This window comes from Antechinus flavipes, chromosome 2, assembly GCF_016432865.1.
Source record: "Antechinus flavipes isolate AdamAnt ecotype Samford, QLD, Australia chromosome 2, AdamAnt_v2, whole genome shotgun sequence".
NCBI lineage: Eukaryota > Metazoa > Chordata > Mammalia > Dasyuromorphia > Dasyuridae > Antechinus > Antechinus flavipes.
Window position 1 is genome coordinate 640,972,224 of NC_067399.1, and position 23,387 is coordinate 640,995,610.

At 43.9% G+C, this 23,387-nt stretch overlaps 1 protein-coding gene across 1 annotated transcript in view; it reads right to left on the minus strand.

Annotated features, from left to right (window-relative positions):
* LMAN1L (lectin, mannose binding 1 like) overlaps positions 1-23,387 on the minus strand; it is a 35,567-nt gene that overhangs the window by 4,363 nt on the left and 7,817 nt on the right. Inside the window, exons 2-10 of the mRNA XM_051973841.1 lie at positions 20,926-21,080; positions 20,485-20,592; positions 20,329-20,387; positions 18,118-18,217; positions 16,697-16,820; positions 5,417-5,472; positions 4,792-4,918; positions 4,028-4,206; positions 1,654-1,721 (exon numbers count right to left, since the gene is read on the minus strand). Coding sequence (XP_051829801.1) covers positions 1,654-1,721; positions 4,028-4,206; positions 4,792-4,918; positions 5,417-5,472; positions 16,697-16,820; positions 18,118-18,217; positions 20,329-20,387; positions 20,485-20,592; positions 20,926-21,080 — 976 coding nt within the window. The remainder of the gene's footprint in view (positions 1-1,653; positions 1,722-4,027; positions 4,207-4,791; positions 4,919-5,416; positions 5,473-16,696; positions 16,821-18,117; positions 18,218-20,328; positions 20,388-20,484; positions 20,593-20,925; positions 21,081-23,387) is intronic.

Genomic DNA, 23,387 nt, shown 5'->3' on the forward strand with positions numbered 1-23,387 from the left:
CCCATCTCTCGCTCTCTTCTGTCTCTTTCTGTTGTATGTCTGTCTTTGTCTCTCTGTCTCTCTCTGTCTCTGTCTCTCTCCCTATCTGTGTGTGTGTGTGTGTGTGTGTGTGTATGTGTGTGTGTCTCTCTCTCTTTCTCTTTTTCTTTCTTTCTCTGACCAAGTTCTGGGACTCAACAGAATGGGAACATTACCAGCAGAGAAGACCATTTGAATAAGCTGCCTATCAGTGATGCTTTCCAGACACTGGCAGATGCCTTCAGTGCCCACATCCTCTTGGTCGATAGCTCATTTGATGTCGCTGCTTTGGGCAGTGGACAGCTGAAGAATTATTTCCTCCATCACAGCTGTTACAGAAGCTTGTTTCATGTTAATGTACTTTGTGTAGTGGAGGCTTCACCTTGTTTAAGGAGGACCATAAACAAAGCAGGATTTCGTATTCTTGATGGCTGCCAGAGGTCTGGCTGCCTATATGTAATCTGCTATAGAAACCCAGCAGAAAAAGCCTGCCTCTCCCCTTCCTGTGTTTTCATCAATGATGGGTTGAACTCAGGTTTTACGCAAGTCAGATTCAGGTATATACATGGGAGAAATAAATAATATTTGGACAAGTTGTCTTGTTAAGGATCCACTGTTCTTTCTCATATTTATATTTTTCTTCTTGAGATGTGATGACCTGATCCAAAGGAAAGATTCTAATAGTAGGAGTTTCAGATAAAGTCACAAATGGGTAAAGAAAGGAGAAATCTGGAGCTGGTTCCTTTCCCATTACTCCTTATAAGGGGTGCCCCAAAGTCCTAGTGAAGTTTTCAGTTTAATTAAATAGCTATTAACTTTAACATAAAACAATTAGCTTTAATGGCTTAAAATTACACTGAGGCTTTTGGGGCATACTGCCAACTTTGCTTAGATGCACAGCTGAGTCGGTAGGAAGGATAAGGTTGTACCAGGATGGAGCTAACCCTCTGCTCCAACCTTACCAGACAATGCGCCATCCCTCCTGCGTCTGTGCCCTCTGCTCCCCACGATGGCCCGAGTGCCTCCTCTCAGCTGAAGCGCTCCCCTAAGCCAGATGTCCAAATCATTCTGCCCAGAAGTCAGTGGGAAAGGACTCGCCCTTCAGCATCTCAGCAGCCAAAGTTACTGACTCCAGGGCCTGTCCCTCTGGATGTCGATACTAATCCCCTTTCCTCTTATCAGTGGCCACCCTCCTCCTGCTCTCTAAGTGCTTGGGCAGAGGCAGAGGGGAAATGAAGACATCCCAGGGACCTTATGTAGGCTTTCTTTTCTCTCCTCTCCCTTTCCCATCCCTCCACCTGACCTGTCTTCCCCAGGCTGTATCCTGGGTTCCAAAATCACTCCTCTCTTTCTAGCTCACGTCAAAATTTCCAGGCACTCCCATTTTCAGAAATGCTCCGATAACCTCATTCACACTGTGGTATTAATAACTGCTACCATTCATGTGTGACCCTTCCCAAAGGGATGTGTCCCCTAGCCCCAAAGAACGAAGCCCTTCTGTTAGAGTATCCAATGGCAGTGAGTGTTTTGATCAGGGGCATGCCAGAAGCCCCCAGATCATGCTGTGAGTCAGCAGTCTCATCCTCTTTTGCAGAGTTGGACTTCCTTCCTGCTGGAGTGGGGGGCTGCACTTACCTCATCTCCTGCATGTTCTGAAGCAAAGTCTGTTGCCCATGGAGCAGGACCCTCATAGAGGCGGAATTCTGCAAGAGTCCCAGAGTGGAGCATTCAGTGAAATGGTCTGAGGTGAGGGATGACCCTTTCCCTGGGGCCACGTCCTAGCCAGTCATAGCCAACTGAACCCTTGGAGTCCCAAATTATTCTTTCTGCTCCAAGCTCATCTCCAGGGAGTCTTCCCCAGTTAGCCTTGTTTGTGTGATCCAGTCACTTGAAAGCTCCTTGAATATTTTAAAGCTCAGTCCCTATATTCAGAATTAGGAGACCTGGGTTTGAGTCCCCATTCTCCTACTTCCTAGGAACAAGCCTTTTCATCTCTCAGTTCCTCAGTTTCCTCATTTGTGAAATGGGAATAATAATACTCATTTTATAGGACTGTTGATTGGCTCAGATGAGAACATATAGAAGCTATATGAGAATAGGTTGTACCACCCCTCTCATTCCAGGGGTACCTTGAGAATGGGGACTGTACTGCTCATTTCTCTGCCTCCTTTCACAGTTTTTTACCCTAGAGCCCTTGCTGATTGGGCCATTGTTTAGACAGCTCACTCCTCAGGATAATAGCTATTTTTTCTGCCATGTAGAATATATATGACTGTATGGACCTATTTCTGGTCTTAATTTAGAGAGATTAGAACCTCTTGGCCAATGGCCTGCCCCATCACACCCTGGGAAAGAACTCTGGTCTTAGCATCTGAGCTATCCAAGGCCTGGCTAATTGTATGACCTTGGGGACCAAACTGCCCCTCTGCTGTGCTCTGGGAGGCCTGGAGATCAGACCTGCAGCATTCAGTGACCCTCATCCCAAGAGAAAATTTTTTAGGGATTTTCCCCCACTCTTGCCCCACCCCAAACCTTGCCTCCTCCCTTCAGATCTCTTTCTTCTCCCAATCATCCCCAGCATAAGCAGCTTTAGCTCAAGGGATTATAAAGCTTAAAGTCATCTGCCATCAGAGCTCAGCAAAACTCCCAATCCCAGCTCTACTCTTGGAGATCCAGCCCAGCTGGGCACACCTGAGCAGAGCCGGCCTGTCCCTTCCTTTTCCCAGGCTCGGTATACTGGCTTTGACAGCCAAGGATTTGCTGTGGGCTTGACACTGGCAGATGAAAGAAGCTGGGGCTGGGAGGATTTCTGGGCATCTGGGCATTAATCAGGTGATATGCCAATCACATGCAAAGCGGTGAGTGAATTAGCCCCTGTTCTATTCCTGTCATCAGACGGTAAGCCTGAGCCCAAGAAATGGGCATTTTTTAGTCCCTCGGCCTCTCCCAGCCCTGGCTAAATCCATTCACAAATGCATTTACTTCACTGGCTGGGCAAGAATCTATTCCTGCTTTTAATAGCTGGCATTTACACAGCACTTTAAGGTTCTCAAAGCATTGTTCCTATTTCTCATTTGAGCCTCACAACCACCATGGTAAATAGATGCTATTATTATCCCCATTTTATAGTCGAGGACTCTGAGCTAAACGGCGGTTTGCTCAGACTCATACAGTCAGTAAATGTCTGGTTCTGCATTTGATCTCAGTCTTCTTGACTCCTGGCCTATCACTAATGGCGCCCCTTCGCAGCTCTTTTCATTTGGTAGTCTTACTCTCCTTCTACTCTGTACGGGGTAGTGAATGGGAAGGTCACTGAACTTGGAGTCCAGACAAATGGATTCCGGTACAAGGTCTGTGAGACATGGGGGATGCCGCTTAACCTCTCTGAATGTCTAGGAACTATTTAGAAGGGGAAGCCACCTTAGAGAAGGTCTTCTCCTTCAGCCCCCTCATTTTCAAGATGAGAAAACCAAAATTCAGAAAGATTTAGTGATTTGCCCCAAATCACGATACAGAAATAGTAGGAATTCGAACCCAAGCCTTCCAGTTCCTATCCAGTGCTCCCCTCCCCCCTTGTATCACATTCCCTCATCAGTTTCTCTATAAAGTCTCTATCTCTATCTACAAATTATCTATCAAATAAGACTAACAATTTGTACATGACCTATCTCACAAAACTGGAGAGAGGGAAGGAAGCATTTTGTAAATTGTAAAACGAGCTATAAATGTGAAGGATTAGTCATTTCTCCACTCCCTAGAGCATTACTATCATTAACACCATCGTCATTATTATTGCTGAACCCTATAAATTAATCCTTTCCTTTCCCTTCCTCTTTGTCTCGGATAATTCTCCGCTGCACTACTCACTCTCAGCCCTGCCCTGCAGAGTCACAGGAACATAGTTATTTTATCCACTCCTGCATCTTCTCAAAGGTCTCCCCCTGGCTACAAAGAGAGATAAGGACTTCCCATGGGGAAGTTGGGGTGCCTGCTGGAGGCAGTCACTCACCCAGCCGCTTGCTGGGGCGCCATCAGTCTCCCGCATCTCCTTGTCCAAGTGTCTCAGGGACTGCATCTGACCTCTCCACTGTCCCAGAGTCTGAGTCACCTTCCCTGACAGGTCCTGTAGCTCTGCCAGGACCTGGCTGTGTCTCTTGAGAGTTGGCTCTAGGTCAAGGTACCCTTCTTCTGGGCAGGGAGAGTACATGGGGAGTCAGTTGGGGAGTACTTCTAGAAGTGGGGGGTAAGGAAAATCATGTGGCCCGAGTCCCTGGCTGCTTGGCCTTCTAGGGATGGATTGACTTGCTCCTGGTCCCAATCCCTGATCTCTCCCTGGATGTCTCTCCTGGGTAGTGCTCCTAACCCCTTCCCCTCTTAATCCCGTTTCTGGGTCATGGTCAAGTGGTCTAGGAGGGAAGAGGATTAATTATTCTGCTCAAGCTAATGAGCAGCTCCATGAGCAGGACATGGTGAGGTAAAGGAGGATAGCAAAAAAGAGACGTTGACATTTCCAAATAGAACAGAGGGATGGAGATGACAGGATGTAGAACTGGAAGGAGCTTAGAAGTCAGCTAGTCCAACTGACTCATTTGACAGTTGAGGAAACTAAGGCTGGTAAAGGTGAGGTGACTTGCCCAAGATCACTTAGGCAGTAAGTGGCAATCATAGGATTTGAATTCAAGCCCTCCGACTACAAATTCAGCAATCTCTCTATTAAACTACCATCTTTTCTCTGGGTCTGGGGGTGGATGAGGTGGGTCGGGGGACTCCTACCCCAGTAGGAGTTGGCCAAGTCTGGCTTTGGAGAAGTTTCCTTTTGGTGTTTGAGCTCCTTCTGCACATCCTGCAGCTGATGCTTGAGCCTCTGTTCCTCAGATTCAGGAATGACATGGTGGGGAGCCTGGGGAGAGAATTGGGTGGAGGCAGAATGAAGGGGCAGGACCGAGCCCACTGAGAATAGCCTGGTGTCATGTGGTGGGAAATCATGCATTAGCAGCAGCCTTGGCCATGAAGTTCCCATCCATGTTGGAAGGGACAGGGAGAAAGGAGAAGAAACAGAACTCTAGAAAAGAACGCACCCAGAGGAGTTCGGGAGGCTGCCCTTTCCCAGGAATGGGAACTGAGTAAGGCGCACTCATACCTTGTGATCACCCAGCCTTGTTCAGACTAGACTGCTGGGAAGGCTCCCCTCTATATGAATCATTCATCAGCAGAGTTTCTCTACTCAACATAAAGGTATCCTCCCTAGCTCAGTTGACAGTTCCTCCCTCATGGGTCTTCAGATCCTCCAGATTAAGCTAGCTGGGGGCCAGAGGCCAGAAGAAAAGACTGACTGCTCAGTGAGCTAAGAACCTCGTTTCCCCTACCCCTCCAAGGGGGGACCCAAGTCATACTTTACCTCTGGAGCTGGCTTGCTCAGGCTGAAGGTCAAGAAAGACAAGATATCGTGGTCATCTAGAAGTGGAGGGGACATGAAAGGTCAAGGACTAAGACTCTAATTCCTCTAATATTCCTTCCTCCACTTTTCATAACCCCAGCACAGATAGTATTATATACCCCAGTCTCTAAGTTCCTCCCTCTTGGCAGAAGACTGCTTCATAGACTGCAGAGAAAATTATTACCTATGGTCAGCTCTCTCTTCCCCCCAAGACAATATTTTAGGTTCCTGAAATATCATACACTTCCTATTCTCTTCTCCTACAAATAGCTGAGTTACTCATGGTTGAACTCACTCTGAACTTCCCCTTCTCATCGGCCACTATTCAGGTACTCTTCCTTTCTGTCTTCTCCCACTAAAATGTGAGCTCCTTGAGGGTAGTGACTGTTTTGCATTTGTATCCCTAGTACTTAGCACAATGGCTAGTACGTTCTAAGCATTTAATAACAATTATCTATCTCTCTATTATGAGTTAGACCTTCTTGACAAGGTAATTTCCCTATTCATGTCCTTGATTCTATTCCCTCCTGGATCTTTGTCCCTTTGATCAATTCTCTCCTCCTCATTTTCAATCTTTCTTTATTCATTGGCTCTTTCCCAGTTGCCTAAGAACATTCCCAGATCTCTTCCATCCTTCAAAATTTTTCATTTGATCCTGCCATCCCCTCAAACTATCATCCTTTAGCTTTTTATAGCCTTTTATAACTAAATTCCTTGAAAAAAAACTGTTTACCTTCATTGTTTCTACTTCCTAATTCACTTCTCAGCCCCTTGCAATCTGGCTTCTGACCAAGGCACTCAATTAAAACTATTGTTTCCAAGGTAAAATTGCCAACATTTTACCAATGACCTCAAGGACTCAATCCGGGTATTTTCTCAGTCTTCCTCCCCATTCTTGACCTCTCTGTCTGATATCATCCATCACCTATTCCTTCTTCCTTAATATTCTTTTCTCCCTGACATGATTCGGTCTTGGTTCTCTTGCTATTTGTCTGATTAATCCTTCACAGTCTCCTTTATTGAATTATCCACACCCCTATGCATGGATAGATCCCAAGACTTTGTCCTTGGCCCTTTTTTCTTATATACTCTCTCCCCGGCATCTTTGAATTCAATTATCTCATGTAGGTGACTCCCAAACTATGATTCAGCCTTTATTTCATTCCTGAGCTCCAGTCTCACATCACTAACTGCCTTTTGGGCAGCTACAGCCAGTTTTATAGGAATCTCAAACATTCAAAATGGAACTTATTATCTTTCCCCCTAAATCCATACTGCTTCCTAACTTTGCTACTTTTTTTTTGCTGAGGCAGTTGGGGTTAAGTGACTTGCCCAGGGTCACCCAGCCAGAAAGTATTAAGTGTTTGAAGTCAAATTTGAACTCAGGTCCTCTTGACTTCAGGGCTGTGCTCTATCCACTGCACCATCTAGCTGCCCCTCTAGTTTTCCTACTTTTATGATGAACTAAACTGTCCTCCTAATCAATTGGTTCAAAACCTTGGAATCATCCTTAACTCTTCCCTTGCCTTCAGCCTCCCTAACCAGTTAGTCACCAAATCTTGTCCACTGCACAGCCTTCTCTCTCACACCTCTTCTGGCTCTCCGCCCTCCTTTTGCCCCTTATCACCTCTCCCTCGGATTACAGCCAGAACCTCTAATTGGTTTCCCTGCTTTTGATCTCTTCCCTCTCCAATTCACACTCTGCTTAGCTGCTGAAGGATATTCTTAAAGTACAGGTCTGACCCTGTTACTCCTCTGTTCAAAAAGCTTCTGTGGCTCCCGGGATAAAAAATACACTCTTTCCTTTGGTGTTTGAAGTCTATCACCGTGGGACTCCAGCCTGCCAGGCTACTGGCACATCACTCCAAACCCAGTCCAACCCATCTATTTCCTTTTCTCTGCTCCAACCCCCAACTTTGTGCCTTTGCCTGGACTGTCCTACAGGCCGAAGTGTTCTCCGGGCTCCTTTACACCTCTCACAATACCAAAATCCATCATGTTCAATGTCCTGCACAAGGATGTTGCCTGATCTTCTCCCCCCTCTGTCCCATTGCATCAAATTTTGTTTGGACAGATTTCCTATTTACTATCTGTGAATATATTGGGTCTCCCAGGAGAATGGAAGCTTCCTGAGGGTAAGAGCTGTTTTTCTTTTCAGTTTGACGTCCCTTGGGCCTAGCACTGGAAAATTAAGTTTTGACTCATCCTGTGATGTCATCAGGGAAGGAAATGCCCCATGAGGAATTCTCTTAACCATGTAGATAGGATCCTGGTTTGAAATGTGCAATCTTGGAGAGTTGACTAAGACCCTGAGAAGTTATGTTACTTTTCCAGGGTCATTCAGCCAGTGTAAGTCACATACAGGACCTGAATGCAGACCTTTCCTCTAAGGCTAGCCCTTTATCCACTATATCTTGCTGCTTCTGTTGTTGAGTTGAATTGAACTGAATTCTCAAATCAGGAGCTTTGAAGGCTACATATTGCGCCTCTGGGTCAAATAATTTTCTTTTTGTAATGAAAAAATAATTATCACAGTGGAATCTTGACTTTTCTGTACCTTTCAGTCATTTGGGAATTTGACTAGTGCCTTTAAAGAATCCCAATAGCTTCCCAGTATTAAAAAAAACTTTTTTTGTCCTTGAGGCAATCTGGGGTTAAGTGACTTGCCCAGGGTCACACAGCTAGGAAGTGTTAAGTATCTGAGGTCAGATTTGAACTCAGGTCTTCCTGCCTTCAGGGCTGGTGCTCTATCCACTGCACCACCTAACTGCCCCCCCTCAAAAAAAATCTTATCTTTTAAATACAAATTTTTTCTGTAAATGTTGTAGGATTGTGAGGCTTGGGACACTACAGCCTCTGAAGGATCTGGGGTTATGAGGTCAAAAGTGAGACAATCCTTGTCCACGGGGAGCTTACAATCCATCGGAAGGATTCCAGTTGATGGCTAAGTAGAGCCAAGGTCGTGACAGGAGAGAGAGTGCCTTAATAAAGGGGATGAGGGAAGGCTTCATGGTGAAGTTACACTGAACTTTGAAGGAAGGTGACTCTTCTAAGAGCTAGAAGTGAGGGAAGAATACCTAATTATGTTAGGAGTCTGTCGCTTCGTGTATGGTGAGTGCCTCATGTGATCCACTACATCCAGCAAGCTTCAGACACTCTGGCCACCTTTCTTTACCAGTTCAGTGTGCCCCTGCACCCTAATTTATCTGGGAACAGCCTCTGAGAGGGCGATGGGCCTCCAGATTTGGGGAATAGCTGGAAGTGTGCCGGGCTGGAACTTGGATCTACAAAGGGGAGTGATAGGAAATGTGTGCAAGGGAGAGTGCAGGGGCCCTTCTTGTACTCTAGAAGATTTCTGAGCGGGGAGTGACACAGACAGACACGGGCCTCGGGAAGATGATTATGGCAGCTGTGCAGAGGATAGCGAATGAAAAGAAGGAAATTAGGATAAATAAGAGCTTGTTAATGATGGAACAGGAATCCAAAGGGCGCCATTGAAGGGGAGAAGAGAGGGAGTGGGGAAGGGCTGAGCTGGGTAGGAATGAGAAAGTGGGGAGAGCTGGTGGCACAAGGAGGTTTTCCCTTTGGCAGATGGTGTCTCTGAATTATAGGGATTAGGGCAGGAAGAGGTAGGAGTTTGCTAGACACAGGACAAGGAAGAATCAATTGACTGGGATCCCCTTGTCCCCCCTTCTTTTTCTTTCTCTGTCTCTGTCTCTCCCACCTTTCCTTCCTCCTTCTCTCTCACTTTCTCTCTCTGTGTCTCTCTGTCTTTTCCTGTCTGTCTATTCCCTCTTTCTCCCCCATCTGTCTGTCTGTCTCTCTCCCCCTTTCTCTGTCTCTCTCTCTTTCTTTGTGTCTCTCTGTTTCTGTCTTTTTATCTCTGTCTGTCTCTGTCTTTCTCTCTCTCCCCCCTCTTTTTCTCCCTCCCATCTCTCTCTCTCTCTCTCTCTCTCTCTCTCTCTCTCTCTCTCTCTCTCTCTCTGTCTTTCTTCCTCTCTCTCTTTCTCCTCCCTCTATCTCTGTCTCTCTCCCCCTTTCTCTGTCTCTGTTTTTTGTGTCTCTTTGTTTCTGTCTTTTTAATCTCTGTCTGTCTCTGTCTTTCTCTGTCTCTCCCTCTCTCTCTTTCTCCCCCCATCTCTGTCTCTGTTTCTCTCTTTCTATCTGTCTGTCTGTCTCTTTCTCTCTCACACCATCCTGTGGTGAGAGAAGGCAGCATAAGCTTGGCCTCTATCCAAAAAACAGCCAGGTCTCTATCTGCCACCAGCAGGTGCTGGAGATCACTGGGCACCCAGGTGGCTGGCAGGTGCCCAGTTGACTGGACTGTCATATTCAATACCAGTTCCTGTACCTCATCACCACATGGAGATAGATAAGGTCCACATAGAAGGCACCCAGAATTCAGAGGTAGCTTTTGGCTTCTCTTGGTTCTGGTATCAAAGGGTCCAAGTTCTATGTGGTATCCTAGAGAGGAGAAGCCTGGTGTTTGACTTTCCAACAATGATGGAAGACTCATTCATTGTTTTCTAGTAGAAGAAGCAGGATGGAGTAAATACTTCCTCCACAGATGCAGATGGTCCTCAGCTAAGGAACCTTCCAAATGCAGGTTCTGAGAAGATCTAAGGCTGGAGCCTCCCCATCCTAGCCCAGGGATGGAGAAATCAGGTTTACATGTGAGCTTCTCCCTCTGAAGTACATAGAATATTGGACTTGAAGTCAGGAAGACCCAAATCTGAACCCTGCCTCACACTGTTACTAGTTATATGATCCATCCTTCATACATGACAGCAAAATCCAGAAAGAAAAGGACTCTACAGTCTTTGAGAGTTGGCAGTCCATAAGAGCAACAAGGGTTTGCCAAAGGATTGATTTCTTGATGATCCTCACAGCTATAACTGAGAATTTTAGCAATTAGGACAGGAGATATGAAGATCATCCTCAGATGACGGGAGGGGGAAACAGAACACCACCCTAGGGGAGATCAGTATGAGACTTCTCTTGGAGAGGAGCTCACTCCAATGCACCATCTGATAGCTTCTTATTTTAACTTACTGTTCCATTAACTTGGTGCTCAGCTCTGTTGTTTGTGCTGGTGAAAGATTACACCTTCTAAAGTTGGTGCCCTAGGGAAAAGCCTCATTTGCCCCATCCAGGTGGCAGCTCAGCATCAGCTACCTTCCAATTTCTCACTTCAAACCCCCATTTGGGGCTGCTAGTGCTCTGATAGAGAAGACTAAAATCAGATCAGTTTTTTAGCTGATAGGTCACATCACTGATACCACTAAAACATCCCAGTCTTTTTCACATGATCCCTCTAGTCATGTCTTCTTCATTTATTACTATACAGATTTTTTTAAAATTTCATATAAATATAGGATTAAACCTCAAAGGGTCATAATAAATAATTTATCCCAAGTCCTTCATTTTACAAATGAGGAAACTGAGATACAGAATGAAGCGAGTTTCTAGATGCTCCTGTGCATAGGTGATATTATATAAATTGAATCAAATTCTAGAACATTAGCGGATCTCTCCAGTGAGACACATAGTCATTTAGAAGAGACTGGTCTAGCAATCCATACGAGAAAAACCAAGTGGATGAAGAATGCCTAATGCCCAGATTATGACATGCAATTGCGTGGGCAACCACTGAGTTCATCCATTGGTACAAATTTAATCCATCAACACATATCAGATAGCCAGGAATTGAACAAAAGGAAGAGAATAATGTGGATAAAGCAAGCAGCACTTTAGCAATCTCATGCTACTCCTAGATTCAAAATCCTACATTTAAAAATTTTACCTAATTATGTTACAATTCTGTTGTTTCATGTATGGTGAGTGCCTCATGTGATCCACTACATCTCAGCAAGCTTCAGCCTGGCTTGCCCTTTACACTCTGGCCACCTTCTTGCCCACTAGTTCCCCTTGCCCCTGAACCCTATTTTATCTCTTTCCAGTTCAGGTACCATAATCAAATCAATACTGTCATCACTACTCAGAAACGGCACCCCAATCAACTTCCCCATGGTGATAAGAGCCATCTCTATGACTTTCTAACCACAGCACACTCATCTGCTGTCTGTGTTATCTTGCCTTATTAGAATGTAAACCCTTTGAAGGCAGGTCCTATCTTTGAATTTGTTTTTATATTCCCAGGGCTTAGCACAAGAGCTTGGTACATAATATTCAATAAATGATTTTACATTCATTCTTGAAACAGTGTAATGGTTGAAAATCAAAACCATGAGTGATCCTAAGGGCAACAGGGAGGGATAAAGTGGGTATGAGCAGGGCTGACCTGGGCAAAAGAAACAGCCAAGATCCATCATCACAGATGTGTATGACTGGAAGCAAAGCTGGGCTGGTCATACAAAAAGAACAAGAAACAACAGAAGGGCGACTTGAATGCTGTGTTTGTTTTCTGGAGCTATGAAAGCCTCCTCCCCAGTGGGTTATGGAAATGCACGGACAAGCATCATACAGGAAAGGAGAAGCAGGAAAGGCTGTGATGTGCTTCTGTGGAGGGAATATCCACACCATCGAGGTCTTTGAAGGACCGGGTAAGAACAGAGTCATTTCTATTTGCATTAAATTAAAACCTGTCCTGATAGATTTAGCCTCTCATTCTGGCATGTTGAAATCCTCTCAGATCCGGGTTCTATTGTCTCTTGTGTTTACCATTTCACTCAGCTTTGTGTCATTAGCAACTTGGAAAAACATACCAAATGTAATCATAGGATTATAGCACCTCAAGATCACCCTTTCCAAGGCCTCTTTTTACAGGTGAGGAAATGGAGATCCAGAGAGTTTTAAGTGCCTTGCCCAAGTCACAAAGCAATTACATGTTGGTGGTGGGATTTGAACCCAGGTTTTCTGACTCCAAATCCAGTATCCTATCTGATATACTATGCTGTCTCCAATGAAGATGATAGATCTAGATCTGGGCTTTCTGAAAGCCTATGGTACACCTGGAACTTCATCCTGAAGGATGGAAAATCGGCCCAGCTGCATGAAGTCGATCGCTTCCTCTCTGAGCCTTTATTTTTCATTTGTGAAGGAGAAGGCCAGGGTGAGATGACCCATAAGGTGTTTTCCAGCTCTAATTCCTACATTCACCATTTTACCTAAGTATTTATAAGCCAACTGATTAAAAATCTAGTTTTAAAATTTTGCCAATCGTCAATGTCAAACTCACTTGTCCAAATTCCACTTGCCCTTGAGCCTTTCTAAAATGGGACCAATAAGAAATACCATATGGTAATATCTCTCCAATTTTCCATGATTCTCCAGAGGGGTCAAATCCTGAGCCAATGACTCCATCGACAAGTTCTTTCTATACTGTGGGATGTCATGTGTTCAGGTCAGGAGATTTAAACTCAGAACAGTTTTACATTTTCTTACTATCTTCACACCTACTTTGGACCCCAACTTCTTCCAAACTACATTTGACTAATCTTTTCAACCTGAAGAACATTCTTCTTGATGGAGACAATATAGGAGTTGAATAGCTCTATCTTTTCTCTGTTATTTGTTAACATTACACCATTTGCTTTTAAGCACTTGGTCTGTTCTTTCCATGTTCTTTATGCTTCACACATAGATTTTTAAAATCTTTTTTTGTTGTCCTTAATGCTATCCAAAAATCTCGGTTCCTGCTGGACTTGACTCTTTCCAACATTATTTTTATAAGCGGCTTTCTTTTGTATGCTTCAGAACATATACTCTGGTATGTACTATATGCCAGAATTTTTATTTTATTCTTTATCTTTTTAAAACTTTAGGTCATCTAAAAGCTCCCTGTGCAGCAACACTTACTCTCTATTCCTTCTCATAATAATTATTCACGACCATGTTTATAATTTCATTTTTCTGGGAACCTTCAGTGTCTCTCCATTTTCCAACAAAAGAAAGCACAAATTTATTTACTTGGCATCCAACGCCCTCCACAATCTGGATTTATACAACCCATTTAATCTTATTTCTACTGATTCTCCTCTTTTTAGCTAGATCACTTTCTCCCAAATTCAACATGCACCTTTCTACCTCCTTGCCTTGGTTCATAACATTCTCTGCTCCTGGAACACCCTCCCCTTTCTCTCCAATTATCTAAATCTTATTTATTCCTAATAAAAAACATCTATCACTTCTATATTACTTTTTTGGCTTACAAAGTATTTTACATATTATCTCATTTAATACTATGTAGATGTCATTATCACCTCCCTTTTTTTGGATGAGAAACCTGAGGTCATATAACTAACATGTCTAAGGTAGTATTTGAACTCAAGTCTTCCTGACTATGTCCAGTATTCTATCAGGGGCACTTCTTGGCTGCTCCTCACTTTAAGATCCCTACTCCCATTCCATCTCCTTTAAGGGGTCATCCTTGACTATGTCAAGCATAAAGATCTTTCCTCTGAACCACTTAGTGTCTCAACACTTCTTAGTTTCTATGAATTTCATTTGGTCTTGATGATATCATCTTATTAATTACTCTTTGACTATATATATATGTCTTATCCTGAGCCCAGCTAAGGAGAGGGAGTCTATTTCCATTCTCCTTCACAGTAATACAGTTATGGAATGAGACAATGCTAAGTTTCCATCAGGATCATCTGTGATATAATTTTAATCACTGCAATAACTCTCTCTCTCTCTCTCTCTCTCTCTCTCTCTCTCTCTCTCTGTCTCTCTGTCTCTCTGTCGCTCTCTCTCTCTCTCTTTCTTTCTCTCTCTCTCTGTCTCTGTCTGTCTCTGTCTCTCTGTGTCTGTCTGTCTCTCTCTGTCTGTCTGTCTGTCTGTCTCTCTCTCTTTCTTTCTCTCTCTCTCTCTCTCTCTCTCTCTCTTTCTCTCTCTCTCTCTCTCTCTCTCGGCTAGGCAATTGGAATTAAGTGACTTGCCCAGAGTCACACAGTTAGGAAGTATTGTGTCTAAGGTCAAATTTGGACTCAGATCTTCCTGGCTCCAGATCTGGTGCTCTATTCACTGTGCCACTTAGCTGCCCTACTTCAGTAACTCTTGATGGCAGCCTTTTTCCAATATCTCATCGAGGCACAGAGGCTACTCTGAGTTCTTGAAGACTATATAAGCAGAACATAAGCCTTGGTAGGGTTCCCACACTGGAAAGATATGAATTCAGGCCTGGGAATGATCTCTGTGTTTGTTTCCTGAGGGCTATAGCAGCTAAGTGTAGAGATCTCTTCAACAAAATGGTGGGAGTTTTTTTTTTTTTTTTTGATAGGGAAACTCATAAATCTAGCTACTAAAATATGAAAAGATTATAATCTGCAACCACTGAAGAGGAAACAATCATTTATTAAAAAGCTATTATATGCTAGACACTGGGCTAAACATTTTACAAATATCTCATTTGATCCCCACAACAACCCTGAGAAATAGGTACTATTATGATCTTCTTTTTACAATTGAGGAAACTGAGGCAGAGAAGTAACTTGCCTATGGTCACAAAGCTAGGATATAGCTGAGGTTCACTTAGATTCACTTAGTTTTTCCTGACTCCAGGTCCAGTACCCTATCTACTAGATCATCTAGCTGCTTCTAGGCACCCATCTTGATGAAATCATGGATCCTTGAAACTTTGAAGGAATGGAACCTATGTTTTGCAATAGCCTAGCTTCTTTGTTCAGCAATTTGAAGCTGAATATTAAATATTGAAACACCCAAGAAAAGCAAAAACACAGGAGGCTGGCCACTGTGTAAAGCTGAGTAATATCCTGCTCTACTTAAAAAAAAGTTTTTAAAAAGTCTTTTTTCTGTCGGGGATCCCTGAAAAGCCAATATGAGTATAGGGTCTGCTGTGTGATGTATATGGGGACTACTCCATCTGTGAAATAGGAATCCTCCCACTTTCCTGGGCACCAGTGGGCCAGAATTGGCAGCTTTTGAAGTTTTGAGAGAGGCCAAATAACAGAAGAGAGAGATTGTTAAAGATATCATGCTGACCTTTTTGTAGTGGCAAGGAACTGGGTAGATGCCCATCATTGGGGAATGACTGAATAAGTGACGGTATATGAATGTTATGGAACATTATTGTTCTGTAAGAAACGACCAGCCGGAGATTTCAGAAAGGTCTGGAGAGACTTACACGAACTGATGCTGAGTGAAGTGAGTAGAATGAAGAGAACATTATACACAGTAACAACAAGACTCTGTGATAATCAACTGTGATGAACCTGGCTCTTTTCAACAATGAGGTGATTTAAGGCAATTCCAATAGACTTGTGATGGAGAGAGCCATCTGCATCCAGTGAGAGAACTGGATACTGAATGTGGATGAAAACATAGTATTTTCACCTTTTTGTTATTTGCTTGTTTTTTTCTTTCTTTCTTGTATTTTCTTTTTTCCTTTTTGATCTGATTTTTCTTGTGCAGCATAACAAATAGTATGTCTAGAAGAACTGCACGTGTTTAATCTCCATTGGATTGCTTGCTGCCTAGGGGAGGGAGCAAAATTTGGAACACAAGGTTTTGCAAGGGTGAAGGTTCAAAACTATCTTTGCATGTATTTGGAAAATAAAAAGCTATTATTAAAATTTTTAAAAAGATATGCTGAGAAGGGATTTCAGGTATATGTGGTAGTGGTGGAGGGATAGAGACGGGCAGATGATGAGCAGTACCTGCTTCCAATGGGGAGAAGAAAAGAGGAATTCTCAGACCTTTACCAGAGGGACAAAGTTGTGAGAGTTATTTTAGTTTTATCATTTTTTATTTCCAATTGTCTTCAGCTAATGTACTATAATCTTTCATGCAAATGTACATTTCTTTGGGTAATGGAAAGTTAATAGGAAGATCTTAATTTTAATGAGAATAAGAGCTGAGACAAATTTGATAAATTCATGAAATATTGCATGATAATCTTCTTTGAACTTTTAACCACAGATTAAACAAAGTAATAGACCCAGGGCAATCTAGTTGCTGTTTGGAAAACACATTGGTGATTTCTTGCATATATAAGACGTAGAAGAAGAACTGGGCTCAGGGTTAGAGATTATGCTCTGAATAGAAATTCCAGCCAAGCCCCAAGGAGGCAAGTGGGCCTAATCTGCTCTCCTACCTGTCTTTTTACTTTTAGAGCTCATATAAGGCAGGTATCTCAATAAAGAGTGAAACCAATAATATATTCCTCTATGGTTTCCCTTAATTCCTACCTCTCAACCAAGAACTAGTGGGGGGTTACCTCTTCTTGCCAGTCCCATTATGCTTAGCTGCAGGACTTACCTGCTAGGGTACCAGTGGCTGCTGAGACCCCAAAGTAGCCTTCAGGGGGCAGAAAAAGGGGCCCTACTTCAGCGCAGACCTCATCTATTGCCCCTTGGGTGGTGAAGCCATTGCTCACAAATACCTGGGAAGGATAGACAAGCAATAGAGATTGAGTCTCTCTCTTCCTCTGTGTCTTCCCTGGGACTTAGAACCTCACTGACCTGGTGGCAGGTGGGAAACCTCACTGAGGTCCATGTGCACACATAGGACTTGGCCAGCGTCCCTGTGGTCAATGTTCAGAAGTGCAAGATGAACACAAGGTATTCTGGGTGTGTTCAGGGACACAAAAATATCGGTAGTCTTATTTTTAAAGCTTTGTATTTTAAAAGTAAAATTTAGCTGCTGATAAAATTAAGTTTATCTGCTTTTTTGTTTGTTTGTTTGTTTCTTTAGTTTATTTGATAAATAAAAATTTCTTATATGATTGAATATTCAATATATGTTCTCCTGGGGGGAAAAAACCAATTCCTTGTGTACCCCCTAATGAAATGTATTGTGCCTAGATGTAAGGAAACAGTGCGATGCTGGGCCTGAAACCAGAAGGCCTGACATCTGTCCTGTCTCTGTTACTGACTTGCACCTTGGGAAAATGCTTTCCTTTGTTTTCTCATCTTGTAGTATGTAATGAAAGAGCTAATGAAAGAGCTTTTAAGAGGAACCAAGTACAATATATATAAATAATAATTTACATTTATATGCCTTTAAGGTTTGTCAAGTATCATATTCTTCAGGCTCTGTAATCTTGCTGGTGGGGGACCCTCCCTCCGTAGATACAGATTACACGGCTTTCTAGAACTAATTCAGCAGATGGTCTTAAGAGAATGGCTATGACTGAAAACAAATTGAGGGGGAGGCTGAGGTTTGGCTTTGCCAGCTACTCCTGTGTGAGTTTGGGCAGCTCCTTCAACCTCCCTGGCTTCGGATTTCTCATCTCTAAAATGAGGGGGTTGGATTTAAGACCTAATAAAAGAGGGGGGGCCTCTCTGATTTGAGCTAAGCTGGTCCTCAGATGACCCAATGGGGAGTTTATCACTGGGCTATTGGACTGCACTGATTGGAGCTTCCAGAGCTTTCACTCTGAGATAGTTTTTGAGGACCCTAGTGCTGGGATCTCTTTCCCCCCAAAATGACTCAGGAGAAGCTTATACTTAGGGCATTGAGAAAGGGTGAAGAGAAGCTAAGGGTTCTGGGTGTGAGCACAACCTTGCTCAGTCTGCCAGACGGCTTAGCTAGTAGAGCGCCCCTGTGCTCCCCACCCAGCCAAGCCCACGCTCTCCTCCCTAAGGAGCTTGACAGAGTCAGGACAGGAGGGTGGAGGCCCAGGTGTTGATGGAAGTGACCAAAGGACCCAGGGCAGGCCCCACTCCGGGGTTACTCACCCGAAGCTTCTCCTCCCAGTAGCTAATTCTAGCTCGGAATGGGTATGGTCGGTTCCGGAAGTCCCAAAGACATGAACCCAGCACCTGGCCCCCTCCATCCCTGGAAGACATCCATTCACACGCGGGTCTCATCGTGTTGTTCCTTCCTTTAGCCTGTCAAGCTGCTCTCTACTGCTTGTCAATTCCAAGTCATATTATTTAGTCTGACGTTCAAGGTCCACATAATCTGGCTCCTAACTGCCTAATGCTGGACAACCTGGGCTACTCAACGGTCCCTGATCTCCCCCTACCCTCTCTTGACTCTGATCATCTGTACAGTCTCCCCTGTGCCAAGGACATCTCAACCTGTCTGAAATCCTTTCCCTTCTTCAGTCTATCTTGAAGATGTCACCTTCTCCATGAAGCCTTCCCAGATTCCTCCATGTAGAAGTGAAGCTTTTCAAGTCCTTTAAGAATCTCTATGTGTCTCCTCTATACTCTCAATCCAATTCTAATCCATGTCCCACTCATCTATGTACATGGATATATATCCTAACAAAGAAAAGGTCCCCATCCATATGGGTTTATATTTGTATTCATGTCTTCTTAGATATAGACATCCTCTGTCTGTTCATCTGTCCTTCCCTCCCTCCCTCTCTCCCATTCTCCTTCTCTCCCTCCCTCTCTCCTTCCCACCCTCCTTCTCTCCTTCCCTCCCTCCTTCCTTCCTTTCTTCCTTCTTTCCTTCCTTCCTTCCTTTCTTTCTTCCCTTCCTCCCTCCCTCCTCTGTCTTTTCATCCTCTGTGAAGGATTTATGAAAAGACACAGACAGTAATAGTCCAGGATCAGAAGGCATAGAATGTCTGTTAACTGGACAAGTGGAGGAAAGCTTCTCACTGACAAACTAGAAGACCTACCAGGATATCACCAAATGTCTGATTCCCCATAGACCAAACTTCAGGAGGAAAGGAACCATGTCTCACTTCTCCTTCTATCTCTCCAGCACCAATAGTCTATTCTACATGGTTGGGTTTTATTTTATGATTTTTTTTTTTTTTGCTTTTGGTTTTTTGGGTTTTTTTGGCAAGGCAATGGGGGTTAAGTGACTTGGCCAGGGTCACACAACTAGGAAGCATTAAGTGACTGAGGTCAGATTTGCATTCAGGTCCTTCTGACTCCAGAGTCAGCGCTCTATCCACTACATTACTGAGCTACCTCAATATGGTTGTTGCTCAATCATTCAGTGATGTCCTACTCTTCATGACCCCTGGATCATAGCACTTCAATGCTATGTTTGTCCATGGGGTTTGGAGTGGTCTGTCATTTCCTCCTCCAGTGGATTAAGACAAACAGGGTTAAGTGACTTGCCCAGGAATATGCAGCTAGAAAGTATCTGAGGCTGGATTTGAACTCAGGTCTTTATGACTCCAAGCCCAGAGTTCAAAGGATACATTGAGCCACCTAGCTACCTCCATTCTATACAAAATAAGAGTTTAATAAATATTTATTTGATTAAATTGACTACTTAAATTTATTCCCCCTTTGTTCTCTCCCTTTCTCCTCTATTTATTGTTTCCTCCTTCCCTTCCTTCCTTCCTTTTTTTCTCCCTTCCTCCTTCTTTCCTTCCTCTCTTTCTCTCTTCCTCTTCCATCTATCCATCTGTCCCTCCCTCCCTTCCTTCTTTCCTCCCTCTCTTCATTCCTCTCTTCCTTCCTTTCTCCTTTGTCTGTCCATCTGGACCTTCTCTCCTTTCTTAATTCCTCCTTCCTTTCTTTCTTCCTCCCTTCCTCTTTTGTCTGTCTATCTGCCCCGCCCTCCCTTCCTTCCTTTTTTCCTTCCTTCCTACTTTTCTTCCTCCCTTCCTTCTTTCCTCCCTCCCTCCATTCTTTTCTCCCTCCTTTCCTCTTTTGTCCCTCTCTTCCTTCCATCTACCTTCCTTCTATAATAATTTAATAAACAAAATTCTGTAAGCAATCTATCATCACAGATCATAGAACTAGGAAGGGTCCCAGGTCACTAGTCCAACACCCTCATTTGAGAAATGAAGAAGCTGAGATGCAGACAGGTATATGACTTGCTCAGTGCCACCCAGACAGTGAATGCCAGAGATAGGATTTGAACTCAGAACACTGTGTCAGAGTCCAACATTGACGAGGAGGAGAGAGAGCTAACCAGTGGCTTCCTCCTGTTGAATAGAGGAACTGGACTGAGATGGGAGGGCAAACCCTTACCTGAGGTGGTCATATGGAACTTGGCCGTCATTTGCCAAAATCTGAATGACAGGGTTGTTCTTCTGTGGGAGGAAGCAGTGAGTGAGTGGTCTGAGTCGTCCAGGGTTCCCGAGGGCTTTAGACAGACCAGGTCAAAGAGACTGAGGCACAACTCACCTGAGCGTCATTGTCAAAAGAATCAAAGAGGATCCCGACGCCATCCCAGAGCGCAGGAGCGCCCAGGGCTGGGCCGCTCTGGCCTCTGTCCCGGGTGTACCACACCGCCTATGGGTAATGGAAGCACAATCAGCCCTGCCTGGCACCTGGCATCCTCTAACAGCGAGCCTCGTGCCAAGGGACCCGTGCTGTTCCAGCCAGCTAGGTGGAGAGGTATGGATTCCTGAGAGCCTCCATCATGGGCATCCCACCTCCCCTGGTCCGTCAGCTTCAGCCCTTCCTGATCCTTGGTAGTTCCTCCTGGTTCTTTTTTCTATAATGTAGCTCCTTCTAAAGTGAGATATAGCTGCCCCTACCGATCCAGGGAAAACAGGAGCCCCTCAGACAAGGGAGGCTCCCCTGGGATGAACATCAAGACAGGGCAGGCCATTGACTGCTTACCATCCCTTCAGCTCCCAGGTGGCCCGGCCCGGATACACGGAAGGCCACTTCCACCTCCCAGTTGGGAAAGGGGATGGCAGCCTGGGTCCACATGGCTCCACTCTTGTTCCTCATAGATGGGGCCAGTCTCACCTCCTCCATCCCAGGAATGGCATCTGTGGGTATTCAGGGATTACTCAGAGACATGAGCTGTCCCTCCTCCTCAGGACAGCTGCCACCTGGGATCTCTGCACACCGCCTAACAAAGGTACATCATTCATTCACCCTCCCAGTAATTCATTACAAGAACCATTCATTCACTATTTATTCATTCACTTCACCAATTTATTTATTCACTGAATAATTCATACATTCACTCATTCATTCTCTTAGTAATTCATATTCTTCATTCATTCATTTATCCATTCACTTATTTCATTCATTTTTATTTGAGGGCTTCCTGGGTGCCCAGCCTTGTGCTAAATGCTATGGGAGAGGCAAAAAAAAAAAAAAAAAAAAAAAAAAAAAAAAAGAACTTCAGAGCTGGAAGGAACCTCATGATCATCCCAACCAACTCACACCTGGACAAACATCACTCTATCACAACAATCAGTGGGATCATCCATCTAGAGCAGTGGTTCTCAAAGTATGGTCTAGAGAATCCTGAGGATCTCTGAAACCCTTTTAGAGGGTCTACAAATTCAAAAATAGCTTTTATTTCCAATATGGTGAATGTCTATAAATATAATCCAAATAAACAGAGATCCTCAATAACTTTTAATAGGATAAAGATACTGAAAACAGAAGTCTGAGAACCACTGTGAGGAACTGGGGACCCCAACGGCAATAAATTCGATCCCTTCGTTTTACAGATAAAGAAACTGAGGCTTGGGGAGGTGAAATGTCCAAAGTCAATTAAAAAATCACCTGCCTTCCAGAGTTGTGAGATCAGTGACATTTATATATATATAAATACGTGGAAATATGTTGACATACACAGAGTGTTTTGCAATATACGAATCGTAGTAATTGTTATTAATGAAATCCCTACAGGGTGCCAGGTACTGCGCTAGGAGCGGAAGATACAACAAAAATGAAACCGCTTCTGCCCTCAGGGAGTAACACCTGTGCCGAGGGCGGTCCAGGCTTTGTTTGGCCTCCCGTGAAGGAAGTCCCCATGCTCCGAGACAGCCCAGGACGCACACGGATGACTCCAAAGATGAGCAAATTTCTATCCAACTTGCACAAACTCCTCACAGCCCTCTCCTTCCCCCAGTACTACTCTTTAGGAAGAAGCTAAATGAGTCAAATTCTTCTACCTCGTGATCGCGCCTCCCTTCCTCAAAGGCAGCTCTCCCAGCCCCCCGGAGTCTCCTCTGCTCCGGGATAACTAGCCCCATTTCCTTCAGCGGATCCCCGCGGGGCAGGAACTCGGTCTTAATTGCTCTCTTCTGGACACGCTCCAGCTCCTTAATGTTCCATCTAATATATGATATCCCCAAACCGAATATAATTCTCCAGATGCGATCTGATAAAGCCCAACAATGCATTGTTAGCGCCTCCATATTCCTAGATGCTCCATCTCTTTTATTGAAGCTTAAGGTTCCATTCACTTTCTTGATTCCATGCTGTGTTGCCTTGCAGTCTACTAAAACTTCCAGATATTCCCATTCTCTCTCCCTTCTTTCCTTTCCCTCCTCCTCTTTTCCCCTTCTCTCTCTCTGTCTCTCTGTCTCTCTCTCTCTCTCTCTCTTTCTCTGTGTCTCTCTCTTTGTCTCTCTGTCTCTCTCTCTGTCTTTCTCTCTTTCTCTCTTTCCTTCCCTCCCTCCCTCCTCTCTCCTTCCCTCTCTTCTTCCCTCCTTCACTCCCTTCCTCCCCCACTTCTTTCATATTAGCTGGTGTCTATCCACTCCTTCCCTATCTTTCACTTGGGACATTGCTTTTTTGAACCTAAGGGTAAGAATTTACATTTGCTAGATTTGGCCCAGTGTTATAGCATGTCAAGATCTTTCTGAATCCTGTTTCTGTCACCCAGTGTGTTAACTACCCTTCCAAGCTTTGGATACTCTATAAATAAGAAATCTATATCACCTGTTGCCTTTATCCAAATTATCCCCTCTAATTTCTCCTTCTCATAGTCATCAAATTGCTATTTGTAAACAAGAAATTTGACTGTGCCGCTTCCCTACATAAACTCTTCAGTGGCTCCCTACTGTCTCAAGAGTGAAACAGAAAATCATTAGCCTGCCATTCAAAGTCCTTTATGATTTATTTCCCACTTGCCTTACTGTTTGGTTTCTTCCCTTCATATAATCTATAGTCTGGTCAAACTAATTATTATATGATTAATATTAATTAATATATAATATACATATATATTAATATATAATATTTTGTTTCTTTTCTCTGTGACTGCTCCAGCAATTGCCCACATCTAGAATACAGACCTGCTTCATCTCTGCCTTGAAGAATCCCAAACTTCT